The 16,356-nt window shown below is 39.0% G+C and overlaps 1 protein-coding gene across 6 annotated transcripts in view; it reads right to left on the bottom strand.

Moving 5' to 3' along the window:
• LOC115427558 (glutamate receptor 3) overlaps positions 1 to 16,356 on the bottom strand; it is a 99,216-nt gene that overhangs the window by 64,042 nt on the left and 18,818 nt on the right. For all 6 annotated transcript variants that reach the window (XR_003936505.1, XM_030146146.1, XM_030146149.1 and 3 more), the window contains exon 3: positions 3,471 to 3,710. Coding sequence is in view for 5 of the 6 variants with exons in the window: in XM_030146146.1 (XP_030002006.1) it covers positions 3,471 to 3,710 (240 nt within the window). In the remaining variant the exon portion in view is untranslated. The remainder of the gene's footprint in view (positions 1 to 3,470; positions 3,711 to 16,356) is intronic.

The raw sequence follows: 16,356 nt of genomic DNA, 5'->3' as shown, positions 1-16,356 counted from the left end.
CGACGGATGGAGCAGAATAAGACAGCCGCAACACACAGGGCAGGCATACAGTTGTTATAATTCAGATTTGTTCTGCATGCACTGCTTAAAATTCCTATTTGTTTTCTGCTGCTGACAATTGTAGTTATTTTCCCAATTTAGTTTTTCTTTTTTTTTTTTTCCGAGCCCACACAGTATTTAAGGTGGAGAAGGTTGGGGCTGCTGGAATATCACAGTTAAGGTGCAAAAAGTTGGACACGCAGGAAGAAGGGACATAAGACAAGACAAAGGTAAAAGCATATAAGGAAGAGCTATAGAGCCTGAGAGAAAGAGCAAGAGAGTGAGCGACTCATGAATCAAGTAGAGGTGAGATTGCTGAATCAGGGTTGATTGTGCCTGGGAGAGACAATAAAGCCTGTAATCATCTGTCTCTGCTGCACAGACCTGGCAATTATCTGCCCATACCTGACCGCCAGAACAGAAAGGGCAAGATCCATCTACCCTCACCCTATATGGCTCTGCTTTTTAGGGGGAAATTCGCCTGCTGATGCAAACTGAAACAATAGAAGAAAAATATTCACCGTTGGAAACTGCGTAAACAGAGGGCTTGCATGAGGTACTTTCAAAGTGTTGCGGGGGTTGATGTTGCTGTTTCTTTTTTTTTTTTTCTTCGACCGTGTTTAGGGGTGATTCAAAAGGAACGAACGATGATATCCGTTAGAGTCTTTCATCTCTCGCTACCCATACATGTGTAACGCACACATAAGGTACTCTGACAATATATTACGTCGGATGAAAGAAGAGTAGCCTCTCATTAAGCTGCTATAACAGAGCCTAAGGAGACTCCATTTGCTTCCAGTGCAGTTCCTTCATCATAACGTCTGCTTTCAAACAGCTGTCTGATATTGGCATTTAGGGTACAAATTTCCCTCCATTTCCCTCCAATACATCTGAGCCTGAAGCATATGGACCATCAGTCTCAGACTGAAAGCACCGCACTGAGGCCTAAAAGCATTTTTTTGCTGGCCCAATAACAGAGCCAAATGAGTAGCCTAGTTGTAATTTATCTCTTCTATTGACTGAATAAAACCTCTTGGTGGAAGTCAGCGAGTGAATGCTTTTTTTTGTAGCACTGTGTTTTACCTCCCTAATGAGAGAGTTTGAAAAATAATTGCAAAGCAGCTTCCAGTATGGTGGATGATCAATGCTTTTATCAAGCACAAATTAAAAAGCAAAAAGGCACTCAAGAGAATAATATATTTCAACAGGTGCCTTATGTTGCACATCATTACCACAGACTCATTTGTCATTTGGGTTGTTTTATTCACTTTAGTTTTTATCTTCTGCAAAACAAAACAACAATAAAAAGTGTGATCTGTCCAAACACCCTGTTCATAGGACAGGCTGTCAGATGTTTATGCTTTTCCACACTCGCTTAGAGAAGGTAATTCCCACTTAAGATCTGAGATCAACAGCCGACTACTCTTGACATGCGATTTCTTCCTTTTTAGTCAAAGTGATAGCAGTGAAAGGCAATGATCTTCCATTGACCTACAGTTTGGTGACCCAAAGCGGCATCAATGAGAGCAAGGAATTAAATGGCTAAATAACTCAAAGTTGATGCATCATGTGAATACAGATGAAAGAGGTTGTCTGCCAATGTTTCCCTTTTGCTTGAGAGAAAATGAGAAAAGAACATACACCCTTGAAAGACTATTTTCCCCCTGTCGCTCCTCCTGGTTTAGCCAGCAGTCAGTGTCCATATTGCCAGGGGAGCTGCACTACCTGATAAGCGGAGGTAGAAGCTCTTTGACACATCTGTCTGCTTGATGAGCCAAGTGTCAAAGCCCCCCAAAGTGCTGGATGGAGTGCATCAATAAACGACTTTAATCCCCTCCTGGGGCCAATGTCCTCCCACTAATAAGGGATCGTCTTACACCACTGGCAGTAAGGAGAGAGGTAAAAGTGGCTTGGCATGGGCCTCTACACGACGAAGTACAGTACATAGGGAATTGTCTGTACACAGGTAACAGGCTGTAAATCACAAACGCCGGCTGTTGCCTTAATTGCTGGACTGAATCGGTATTTTGTTTCCACCCCCTTATCCCTCTTTTGCCCTCTATCCTTTTTTCTCTTTAAGCTATATGTCTGTTTGTCATTATTTTCCCTCTCTCTCTAACGCCTCTTCTGTTTTTTTTGTTTTGTTTTTTTTTTTTTATTTCAGGCTCTTTCCCCACCTCCGCTGTGTAACCACCTCTGCCCCAGACGGTCTCACTTGACAGACAGAAGAGGAAAAGCAGAGGGATGGGGACCGGGAGCTCGACAGTATTGGTTGTGCTGAAGGACGTGTGGGTTGCTAGCATCCACAGGGAAGATCCAATGAGTGTTCTCGTCAGAGTGACCCTAATTAACCACATATTATCTACAGGCTGTGTGGAGGATTAAGGCCCTCAGCTCCGGACCCTACAGGCTTGGAGACCCAAAGAGAGAGGACTCTGCGCTAAAGCACACTCCATATTCTGCCTTAAAGCAAGACACAAAAGAGAGGTGGGGGCGTGAGGCTGGACCAGAAAAAAAGAACCAAACAAAGAGCAGAGAACACGCCGCAGAGAAGACAGGTTGCTTGAAGCCTATCTACAGGTCAGGACCTTTCTATAATGAGCAAATAAACACAGCAAATCCAAGCAGCTAAGTACAGTGCATGAGGAATAAATACGCACCCATTTGGCACCCTCACAATTGTTTCTAATCAAAGAGGAAGACATAATGTGGCTTTGTCTGTCATATCCTGAACATATCCTTTCCTCCTGCCCAGGTGCTGTTTGAACAAATTGAAGTTTCTGTAGGAGGAGGGGATCATTATTGTATTGAGAGATAATGAGCTCATTTTCCGGTTTGACATTAGAAATCCCAGAAATGAACACTTCACCATGTTGACAGGTTGTAATACACATGGTTCACTGCTGCATTAAACCAGTGTATTGTCAACAAGGCAATGCAATCTGGGAACTGCACAAAGCCCTCTTTTACACAACACAATAAGCAGCCCCCACAGGCAGGCAGACACTCTGTATTTCTGTAGGAAACATTTTAGTATCAGCCACGACATACCTCATTACAGATGAAAGACGAGCCAATATCAACACTGTGATTAAACAAAAGATTAACTGGCACAAACCAACCAAGTCCTTGAAAAAATCAAAAGGTTATAGCTCATATGACATGTCATTACTTCAAGTGTTGGGTGTTATTACAAGTGTTAAGAGCTACTGGTGAATATATTCCAGATTTACGTAATACTTCACTACTGTATGAAATAGTGCAGTATTAACAGTTGAAGCATTTTCAGGGCTTTCATAAAGTATTACAACGTAAACCTATCCTCTGCTAAACCTGGTGTGCAGCTGCTATTCTAAGTCACTGTAACATTTCCTGTGGATCCACGCTGTAATTCAAGCTTGGAGTCCCGACTGGGCTTAAAGTGTACCTACCTCGGTCAGTGTCATAGAGGTAGACAAACTTCTGCCACTTGTAGTGAGAGAGCAGGCTGAGGACGGCCCCCCTGAGGGCGGGGCGCATCTGGATGACAAACTGCACTTCATTATCAGTGGGGTAACTGGGTGTGACAAAGGAGGTGTGCAGAGCTCCACAGAACGAGGTCAAAGTGTTCATGGACTTCTTGTCATAGAATCCGAAGATGGCGTACACTCCACGGGAGAACTGGGAGCAAACTGCAAAGACAGCAGAGGGAAAAAAAAAAAAAAAAGCACATGAATGTTTAGACACTGGTCAGCAAAACATGCACATGTGTATCTCATCACTTTAGGTAGTAACAGATCGATCCGGGTGTTTGACCCAAACTTAATTAGCAATTACAGGTTTCATTGGCTCTTAATGACCAATGAAATGCTTGACAAAGCATTTGTAGTAGGGACACTGAATTTATTTGATTTTGGATTATAAATGAAACAAAGCAAGCAATACAAAAATGTCACCTTTGACAGTAGGAATTTTTGATGCATAGTTTTTACTTATTATGTCACGAACAGAGTATAATTGTCAGACAGAGGAAACATAACAACACCCTGAACTGCCGTTTTGAACCTAGTCACCATGTTGGCTTTTTGGACCCTGAAGTGACCATATTTGGACAAAAGGGCTGAAGCTATGGGGGCCTGAGGAGTAAGAGGTCAGTTAATGGGAAGTATTTACTGATCCTATAAAAGGATAAATGCCATCAAGCAATGTATAGCAATATAATTTCACAGTCTTGTTAGTGGATTCCATCAAATGCAACCACAGTGGAGCTGTTTCTTAATAAAAACATGTTTTACAGAAGAAATTTGCAGATGAGTGAGCTCCAATAAAGACCCGTCAATCAAAGCCAAACATGGCAACATAAAAGCCTCTATTTAGCCTAAGATCTGCCCACCAGACCAGTTATTAAATGGTCCAGATAAAACAGACGAGATAGGAATTAACCCCGGAAAAAAATTATATGTATTGATGTATTGTTTTTACAATGAAGTTCAATGTCAGTCAATGAGAGCCAGGCCTTTTTGGAGCCACTGCAGCACCTGTAAGTGGTATAACACATACTTCGACATTGACTTCATTTTGGACATTGCCGCTTGCATTATATACAGCAAATTAGTAAGGGACTAATCTTGAAAGTAATTAATAGATGAATGAGGGATGAAATTATTCACACTAAAGTATAATAATAATAAAATCTCTGAAATTAGGCAATAATAACTGCCTGAAAAAGATTAGAGAGTTAATAAACACTGTAATAAACACTGTACAAACAGACAACACAGACACTGCAGAAAATGAATGGAATTTGTAGCATTATGACAGAATGACAGCAGAAAATGTCCTCCCTGTAAATTCAAGTGTGCTTGCGTCTGTATGTAAGTGGCAGCCGAAGGATAGAAACACTGCTCTATCCACCGAAGGTCTCCCGCTCCCACTAGGAGCTCCCACCAGTTATTGCGTTGTTCCTTCATCCAGAGTAAAGACTCACTGCAGCATTCACAGCAGCTCTGAGCGCTACTGCTGCCTGTCACCTCCTACGAAGGAGCTGCAAAAGACAGCCCTTTCTGCCCGTGAAAAGTAAATACAATCTCATTTTCACTGACCTTTCTATGTTTTTTTTTTTTTTTTGGTCTTTTTTGCTCATGCTACATGCTACCTTGTGTAGCAGAGATGACCAATGAAGTCTGATGGGAATGGAAACAGAGGGGGAGAAAAAAGTGTTCAAATGTATGAACAAATTTAACACCAGACTAAACCACAGGGTCCACATTTGGATCTTGATCACACCTGAGATGCACAATAATCTGTTTTTTTTCCCCACAATGACAAATCTATTACGACCACTTTAGAGAATTGAACATCACTGCATCGCAAGTGGTTTGTTATCAGCGTGTGCATCTGATGACATTTCTTGAGAGGCAAAAAAAAAAAAAAAAGAGGCAATTCTGTTTGTTTGTGTATTCACCATGCACTCTAGTGGGACAGCATAAATTGTAAGGGAGACCGATTTCCATTCAGTCAGAAGCCATTACTAATATTCAGAGCTACAGGTGTGTTTTGGTTTCCTGCCCTATCATGAATGACTGTTCACTTATTCTGACTGACTTTGAGTGCATCCCGCTGGGTAATCAAGCACCGTTCTTAACACCTGTAAACACTTTTAATATTCTCACGCAATGGTTGGATGACAGGAAGGAAACGCATCCTCCAATCTCTGTGCGATGATGTTTAATATTTGCATCTGATTGGCCAACGGTAGTCTGCGTAGAGGGACACATCAAACATTTATCAGCCCTACATGAGGAGTCTTTGTGTTCTCCTGAGGTTATTGATACTAAACTGGAAACAATTCATCACTGACATGACAGTTTGTGTTTGTGCTGTCATCGTAATTGAGCACAAGACGCAATCACACAGGTACACAATAACACTATATATTCATATTGAAATTTTTTTCCCCAGTCCACCAGAATCTGTCTATGTCAGTGAGTCTGTGAAGACCAGCTCCACGACAGTACGCACAACCCATTTGATACTCGGAGGACAACATGACAGTGCTCACGTATATGGCTCTTAAGCACAATTGCTGTGTGAATGAGAGATCTAGTCACTGGTGGGATTTGCCTGATCCTTTTTAATTCTATTCCCTCCCTATCTGGCCTGGTACAGACACCTTTCCCAAAGTGTAAGCATCCATTCTCAGCAATGCACATACAGACAGGCACACAAGCACAGATGCAGACGTAGAGCCGTGCACACACACACACACACACACACACACACGCACGCACACACACAACAGAGCTTCTAGATAAGTGAATCAACAGATGGACAGCAGTATTGTGGGTAAGAGCTGCCGGGTGAGTGGTGCAATCTCCCACACTGAATGGGAGCCAGTAGGAGTTCCAGCCCTCAGCGAGGCCCAGTTTCCACTGCACTCCCTCTTAATTTGGGCCAGTACTGACACAGAACCTTTCCTTAGGGTCCAGATCTGGCAACCTCTTTCTCTCTGCTCAGCTGTCCTCTGCTTATTAGGTTGAGCTTTGAGCAAACCCGAGCTTCAATAACAGATATGTCAAATATAACAGACCCCTCCCCTTCTCTTCACTGTGCGCTCTCATCGTATCCCCATTAATGATACAGTGCCTTTGTAGTGCACTCTTTTCAGGGTCACCACTTTATTGTAGTGGAAAGTTCTGCATAATGAGGGGAAGCCATTATGAACTGATGTCCAGATAAGTTCACCCATGGCAGTGAGGTTAGCGCAGACAAAGTACGACTTGATCTGCAGTGGGGACGAACTAGTCCCTGCTCCAGTTGTGCCTGCATTATGTACTTCTGCACCTCAGATAGGGCTGGGCGATAAAACGATAACGATATATGTTGCAAAATAACTTTTCCTTGATAGAAATATGAGACATGCTCAATACAATTTTGATAGAATTCATTTGTCCATGTTTTGACAGACGTAAGAACAGCCAATCATAATTAAGTAGCCAAACTAATTAAGCTAGAGCCATGTCAAGTTAGGTTGACGCACACAGCACAGACTTAAGAGCAGCTGCAGCACACGCTAATGTTTGGGCTGCAGCAGGAGGTAATGAGGGTTCCCTCAGGAGAAAATGTGACTGAGAACTCGGGCGACTGCGTTACTGAAAAATAGGGTGTGGCACAGAAGCTGGGAGTCGGACGGTCAAAGCATGTTAAGCTTCACTTTCGGTTTTACAGCAGTTAAGGAACACACCCCCATGCATATACCCACTGTATTGTTGGGTGAAGATGGTCTGTTTTGTTTGTGTTCTCTTTTAAAACTTGAAAGCTTTTTCCTGCTGGTCAGACGTTTAGTTTAGTTTTAAATATATGTACCTGTTTTATTTATCTGAAACAGTTGTATTATATTCTTCAGCACATCTGTCATGTTCAACCTCTGACAGAAAATAAATCACATTTAAATCAAAAATAACTGTCTGATGTCTTCACAACTAACTTATGAGTAACAGAAAATTTAAGCTTCACAAAAATAGTGATTTGATTTATATTGTGATGCATATCGATATCGTCTGATATGAAAAAAATGATGGTAATATGATTTTTTCCCATATCCCATATCGCCCTAACCTCAGACAACAATCACACTATTTCACCAGATGAATGCTGCTCTCCTTTGTGCACAGTGAATCCATCTTCTACCTGCACCTCCTCTTTCTGCAGAGTCTGTTCTCAATATCATCACTTGTAGCAAGAAGATGCAATTTCTTACAAATCTGAAGAACTGAGTATGACATATGTATGCGACTTCATAGCCTGACTTCACAACATTTCAAAAAGCAATATTACATTTCACAACATTTTTCTTGCACCTGACTTAATACAGCAAAAATACCCCGCATGTTCGGCAGCTGATCGCCGTCCACAAGTTCCTTCGCTCAAAGAGGAACATGCAAGCAATAGACACACAAAAACCACAGCCATACGATACTGCATACGTGCATTTAATGCAAGACATGTTATTGATTTTCAATAGAGTGCCATAAGCTGCGGTGTGCAGAAACCTCCTGTTTTCACACTCCTAATTACCGTCGATGCATTTCCACGGTCAGCAACTAGCAAGACTAACCGTGATGGGAGTGTAAACCGATCCTTGCTATGGCGGGACATTTATCTTTTTACAAACGACAGCAGAAAAATAACAGACACACCAAACATTTACTAATGAAGAGAAACAAAATCGCACACACCTTGAATCACCAGTGATGAATGGGAAACTAATGGACAGAGCTGTTTATTTCAATTGCATATTTTTTCCTGAAAGTCTAATATTATTCTGCAGTTTGTTACAAGCTGTTTTCTTCTTGCTTGTGAATTTCATGAGATTTATTTCTTTCAGTCAAAGGTGAGAAACAAAACAGCAGAACAAATTAGCAGATCATATCCTTTAACAACTTTATTAATGGAAATAACAAACAACAAAAGCAATCGGTGGAGACATCATAACAATTACAGGGACTTTTTTTTGCTGTAGTAGTAGCTGTAGTGGGTAAGTCATTGTTAATCAGAGCAGCAAAATTTGTATTACGACACCTCTTCTTGACTGTCCAGCCTCCGTTTCACATTTATTTAATCTTGTTACAGCTTTTATCTTGTTTTAATGTGTGCATCAACGAAAACACAAAAGGATCATCTTGTCTGTGTCTTGTTGCCCCATTAACCCATAAAGACCCAGTTCTACTTCTGTGTCGGTTCCCAAATGAACTTTTCCTCTCTATTTATCACCATTTAACATAATATCATCTCTGTATTTTGCATTTTTCACTGTAAATCATGAATGTTCCTATATCTAATTACCCATATTTGATTTAGATGGTCATGAAAACTCAGAGTATATCCAAAGGTTATTATATCAAAAGAATGAAAACTGAAGAAAAAGTGAGTTTTTCAGCAAATATATCATTAATTGAACATAAACTCAGTGTGTCCATCCACTGTCATTTGTCATACTCTATGGGTTTTACGGATGAATCAACGTTGTAGTAGATGACGGTGTTTCCATGTTCACTACGGAGCCTCTGAACATCCAAATGGGTCATATCTGATGACCATGAAAAGATAAACTGTATTTACACCAATTACTTACATGTATTGATAAAATTAATAGCTCAACAGGTAATAAACATTTTACATCAGTAGATGGTTTTAGTTGCCAATGGAGGTTTGGGTCTTTATGGGTTAATTTAGACTGATACCAGACTGATGCAAAATTAAAAAATATTCAGGTATTTGTGGCAACACTCAAGTAAAATACTTAAACATTATATAAGTACTGCTAAAAAAAAAAAAAAGAAAAAAAAAAAAAACTCCCACTGTTTCTGAAAAGTTCCCTATATAAAAAGTTTCGTGCCACTCCATTGCAGACTAAGGAAGTCCAGTTTTCTATATGTATGTATTCCCATTTCCTCCCCTTCACTCACTTTTCCCAGAGATGTCTCTTCATGCAGTACTGATCCCTTCCTTCTTCAACGCCTCACTGTCTCTCTCCACGCTCCTCATTCTGTCCTCACCACTTTATTTGACCTCTCCTTTTGTTGCCTGTCTTTTGCCTCAGCCATCTGGTCATCCCCCAAAGCGTACATCCTCTTGAAGCGTGGCAGTATCTCTCTCCACCTGAGTGCCTCTCTCTTTCCTTTCTCAGATTGTTTCCCCATAATATCACTCTGCTCCATCAGTGAAGCAGAGATTGTTGTTGGACTTGGGTAAAAGTACAGTCAGGGGAGAGAGAGCTATGGAGAAATGCCCCGGGCTTGGCCTCATCTCTCTTAGTAATTAAATAAAAACGAAATAACTGTTGTGCTGTAGGTGGAAATAAGTCAGCCGGAGCTAAATTCAACTCTGTAGAAATACGACATCAGTTAGTATAATTAAATGATTCCATGAGTGTCACCTTAAATTTCATTAACACTAATTTACTCACAGATCCTCACATAAGCATGCACATGCACACAAAACCATTAGACGGTCTTGCATGAGCACTGAGTGGCAAAAAACGCAAAGATAATTCTGTCTCATCTGCTCCTTCTCTTTTTCCTCTTCAACAATCTCATTTTCCCTTCAATTTTTTTTCCCTCTGCAGCTAACCGAGACTCCTCCTCCCCCTTCCTGCTGCAGGGAACCATGCATCCCATCTCCAGTTCACTGGTCAAACACACACAGTGTGCCGCCCTCATTCCCTTCCATAATCAGGACACTCGGCAGTGCTACAGGGATGTTACATTTCTGATGCATCACTTGAGATGGCTGGCCTGGAATACTAGTTCAGAGGGATATGTGGTATCCTCGAGGCATGCTGGGCTAATTCATAAAAAACCCTTTTTCAAGCACTCAAGTATTTGGACTTCCACGCTCTTTCACAGCCCATGAGCCAGAGCCTTGCACAGCCTTGGGAAGCACGCCGGGAACAGTAAATGTCAATGATGATTGTATCTCTTTAGCTGTTTTCTTCGTCTCCTTCACAAAACCCGCTCTGTGTTTATTTTTCTTGCCTGTATTTCCCCCTCTCAGCCATAAGCCCTCCATTTCTTGCCCATGTCTCAGTGCCCGCCTCCCTTTGGCCCTCCTAGCTCCTCTTACTGGTACCTCCTCCTCCTCTTGAGTGTTCACCAGCCCACATCAGGCCTGTCCTGCTCTGAAGAGGGGATGCTGTCACGGGGAGATAGCTCGTAAGTGCCCTGGGGGATTGCATCAGCTCTTGTCATATAGAGATGTGAAGTGCTTCAAACTGTTAACTCAAATGGCAGACCCAGATTCAAGAAGTGAAATGGTGCCGTGAAACGTTAAAAGGAAGCTCTTAGTAGTTGCACAGCATCAACATCTAGCATCTCTTTACACTTCAAATTATCTGCTGGGTTAAATGACAGCAATACTGAAAGAAAGCAGACAAAAACATAGTTGTATTTACTACGAACAGTGAATTTAAGCAGGGATGTATTGTACAGAATTCAGTCAAATTGTTTTGTGTTATCACACATCCAGGCAAATTCAAATTAATGCTATTAAAAGTAATTATTAACTACAAATGAATAGATCTAGAATAGAATAGAATAGAATAGTCTTTACTGTCATTGCGTGTTCAATGAAATTAGAAAAAAAGTAAGAACCATGTTTATATTCTTCTTTTTTCTGCCTATATTTACCCCAGTAGTCTTATAAATGTGTATTAATGATGGTATTAACCCACAAAGACATAAACAGCCGCTCACAGCCAAAAGCACCCTCTGATCTATAATGTTCATAACTACTGACCCACAAATCCTACATTAAAATAATTTAGGTAAAATGCAATTTCTAAGCTTTTCATTTCATCCATTTGGATGTTCCCAGGTAGTGAATGCGGAATCCCAACCATCCTCTGTAATACTGATTCACCAATAAAACCCATGGAGTTTGACAACTGACAGTGGTTACAGACACTTGGTTTTACATAAAGAAAATCTATCTTAACCTATGAATTTGCTCTACTGAAGATCTACATGATCAGTTAATTAAATATAGAAAAATACCTGAATTTCACAGAAAAACACAAAATACAGAAGGCTAACATTCAAATAAATGCTGATAATTGCACTTAGGAAAGATTAAATGAAGAAATTAAATAATTTTCAAGTAATTAAAGGTTATCTAGAGCCATTTAAACCTAGGATACAAAATATTTTCTTCACTGCTCATACAATTTGCAGCCACTCACCATTCAGTGTCAATTTTTGTCAGTAAAAGCAGCTTTTATTCTAAAGTAAACTAGTCATTTTTCAAGTCTTAACATCCTAAGAAAAACATATTTGTAAGGGCTCTATCCTTGGCTATGCAGGTTGTAAAGTAGAGTGTGTCTGTGTGTTACATGTGTGTTTATGCATGTGTATGTGTGTGGCTGCTGCAGTCTGTGATCGATGATAGGGGGTAAAGAGTCCAGCTGGGGGATGCTCCATCACGGATGCTCCATCACTGATGCTGGTTAGTTTGGGGCTCTCCCACCAATGGATCAATATCGACATGTACACCACTGTACCTCTCTAAGCCCCTCTTTTCAATATTCATCTTATCTCATTTAGAAATTATCTCTGACTTTACAAATGTTCACTGCTTTTTGTGTAATTTCCAGGTAAAGTAGATCGTTATGCAATCCTTTTATTTTCTCTCTTTTCTGTGGGATACACAACTGCAAGTGCAAACACTCAATACATTTTCTTTTGTGCGAGTTGCATTAGTAAAAGTCACTCCAAAAGGTTACTGGCCAGTAAGTTTAACGGCCTAAATTAGCGTAGTACTGTCAAAGAGGATGCTGAACGGCTGCCTGTAATGCTGCCCATAAAGAAGAAGCGTATAAATGTCAGACTAACTGGATAAGATAGAGAGCATTTCCTTCTATGTGATAACGTGTACATGTGTGAGATCTGTTTCTGGCTCATGGTTGTACTTTTATTCAAATCTGTGAGAAGTAACTGATTTTTCTAAAAATATACATGTAAAAAAGAAATTGCCAAAACAAGTGTAAAGCCAGTTTTAACACCCCTGCTGATCTTTATTTGAGTTTAACACATGAGACCCACTACATCATTTTTACAGTGACAGGCATCATTTGTGAAAACAAGCAAACTGGAACGTTAAGCAGTGAATAGCAACACTGTATAGAATAAACACTACTGTGAGGAAATTCATACTGTAGATCTTGCCAGTGTTATTTTTCTAGACATCACAAACACATAGAAGATGGTTTAACCAATAAAAACCCAAACAACCACCATTGAGCAAAAGCACCTACAAACCTAAACTGTTTAATTCCTACTGATTCACTAATCCTGTTATTACATGTAAATAATTGGTGTAAAATGCAGTTTGTCATTTTTTCATGGTCATGGCCCATTTGGACGTTCAGAGGCTCCGTAGTGAACGCGGAAACACCGTCATCTTCTACAACACTGATTCACCAGTAAAACCCATGGAGTTGGATCAATGACAGTGGATGGACACACTTGGTTTATGTTCAGTTAAAGATATATTTTACTGAAAAAGTTATTATTATTATTATTATTTTTTTTTAGTTTTCATTGTTTTGATATAAGAAAACATTGAATTTACTCTGAGCTTTTATGAACATCTACATGATCAGTGAATTAACTCATAAAAACCCAAACAGACATTGACGACCAAAACCATCTACTGATCTAAAATGTTTAATAACTTCTGATCCACTAATCCAATCAATCCATGTAAATAATTGGTGTAAAATGCAGTTTGTTATCTTTTCATGGTCATCAGATATGACCCATTTGGACATTCAGAGGCTCTGTAGTGAACATGGAAACATTAACCTTTTCATGCATGAATAATGAGAACTTTAATCACCATTTTTTTTCCTGAGTGTTTTTATTCTTCTTTAGACACGAAATAAAGAATGCAATTGAAAATTCTTTTATGAACCTATTTTTCATGGAGTTCCAGAAATGTCCACTCAGCTGTACAGACACCATGCATTTAATTTTTGAAGCAAAGAGACATGTATTTATTGACATACTGTGTGAAAACTATGAAATAAAAACATTTTTAATGCTGCCAATCTGCTGTTTTCCCACATTTTAACTTACTCTAATACTAGTCAATATTTACGTCATGGAGATAATATGCAAAATAATAATAAAAATTAATTAATTAAAAAAAAAAAAAAACTTTTAATTGCAGTTTAATAACAATAATAAGCAATTGATTTACACTCAAACATGTTACTGCAGCTCAGGTTTATCTAGAACAGCAAACTGACAGTAATGGTATGAATGTCAGTGTTTGGGACGGTGCATTAGTGTCCATTGTTTTTGGCTGATATGGAACTAAAACAACGAAACCCATGAATATACAAGAGAACAGCTGGAGAATAACTGTCCACTGTAGTGACCACTGTGCATGAAAGGGTTGATTCACCAGTAAAACCCATGGAGTTTGATAAATGACAGTGGATGGAAACACTTGGTTTATGTTCAGTTAATGAGAGATTTTGCTGAAAAAGTCACTTTTTCTTCAGTTTTCAGTTTTTGATATAATAGCCCTCAACTTTAATCTGAGTTTTCATGAACATCTACATGTAAATTAAATATAGGAAAATACCTGATGATCACTGAAAAAACACAATTACAGAAGATTATGTCATAATAAATTGTGATAAATCACTTAAGAAAAGTTAAATATAGAGATAGAAGAATATTTTGGAAATGCCACAAAAGTAACACTGGATCTTAATGGGTTAAATAAGAGGAAAATACCTGATTTTAACAGAAAAAAACCAAAAAAACAAACATAAAATACAGGGGACCATATTATCATACATAGTAAAGGTTAAATTAGAGAGAAAAATTCAATTGGGAAGTGCCACAAAAGTAGCACTGGGTCTTTATGGGTTAATCATAATCATTCACCTGTTAATGACATATTCTAATCTAATACATCCATCTGTTTAACCCTTACAGACCTAAAACTGTTTATAGTGATATCCAAATTATTTTTTCTCCACAATTAACTTTTAAATTAAATTGTAATTTAATCTCAAGTGATTTATTACCATTTTTTATAATACTATCTCCTGCATTTTGCATTTTTCAGTGAAAAATACAAGGATGTTCAGATAACCTCAGAGTAAATTTGAAGGTTGCTGAAGCAAAAGTGACTCTTTCAACAAAATATATCTTTAACTGACACATAACAAGTGTCTACAACCACTGATATTTGTCAAAATACATGGATTTATTTCACTGGTGAATCAATGTTGCAGAAAATGATGGTGCTTCCATGTTTACTACAGAGCCTCTGAACGTCCAAATGGGTCATATCTGATACAACTGGCAGGTTAAGAAACCACATTTTACCTGAATTATTTAGATGTATTGATAGGATTAGTGGTTAAAAGATTATAAAACATTTTAGATCAGCAGATGCTTTTGTTGCTGTTTAGGTCTTTGACGATTAACTTATGAATAAGTTTGTAATAATACATATGATGAGTAAATATAACAAGCCATTTGGTGTAAGTTTTATATTGTTGGAATAGTTAATGATCAGACTGATTTAATATGTTACAGATATCTTGATATTTGTTACAGAAACTGTGGTCATAATTTGTTAAATGGATGTTGTAATACATCAAAAGACTTGCATGCTGATGGAAGCCTGAAATAGAAAAAAAAACATTCTGAGAAGATGTTGTTATGTCAAATATTAGCAGGTTTGTCAAAATGAGCTAATAGAATGTTCCTTTTCACATTACATTTATCTTTTTTATGGATTAAAATAGAAGACATTTAGATCAATTATATGGTTTAAGTGCATTTGACAGCTAATATTTTTATCATCATAATTTCAATACTGAAATTATTCCAGCAAAAACATCTTTGAAATGAAGGTCAGATGTTAAAATATCAAATTATACTTGATTGTTAAGATTCATTGCTTTTAACAATTCCTGGGTCAGAGTCGTTTCTCCAAATCACTGAAATTTGCAAACATGGCCAGTAGTTTTTTTTTTTTTTTTTTTTTTTTTTTTATATCACATAACATTTTTCACAAAAGTTACTGGAAATTAGTGTCATAAAGTCACTCACACGATCTGCATTAATCTCAGTGCTCCCAAATCTTTGTTCTATTATTATTAATGCCTGACACGTCTACGGTTCGACTTACTATGTATATAGTGTACCAGAGATGAGAAACTGACCCGGCCACCAGAGTCATCGAGGTCAGATGTGACTTCCAAGCTGGAGCTTTCCTATCACCGGAGTTCATTAACTATTCTCCTCACTTCTGCTTTTTTCTGTACAGCTCTTCGCAACCATCAACTCCTTCTCCTCTCCACCTGCCATCTTGATGATATAGCTCTGTACTTGTGAGAGTGGCTCCTGAGCGATCCCCAAGGGAGTCAATTGCTCTCAACTCCATCTCCTCCTGACAGATATTTTCACCTTCAAGGTCTTACCATCATGCTTTGTTTGAACACAGAGCAACACACAGGACTGACAACACCGCGCAGGTCAAACAGACCTACATGTCAGTGAGGACCAGCGTATGATGTGATTTCTTCATTATCGTGGCAATGCCCTCTGTTTGACCAGCAGAAATCATTACGGAGAACAAAGGAGCTGGAGGTTTGAACAAGAATACTGTTCAAATGTTCAATACAGCGGCTATTTCTAAATTTCAGATAACAGTGTTCTGATGGCAGCTGTGAGATATCGCAGACAGTTAGCTGAGGGAAATCAGTTTGATAGGACTCAATGGAGACATGTAGAAATTCCACTCGCCCGCTTCCCC

Source organism: Sphaeramia orbicularis, chromosome 10, assembly GCF_902148855.1.
Source record: "Sphaeramia orbicularis chromosome 10, fSphaOr1.1, whole genome shotgun sequence".
Classification (NCBI taxonomy): Eukaryota; Metazoa; Chordata; class Actinopteri; order Kurtiformes; family Apogonidae; genus Sphaeramia; species Sphaeramia orbicularis.
The sequence above is the reverse complement of the archived record's forward strand: the minus strand, read 5'-3'. Positions and strand labels throughout refer to the sequence as shown.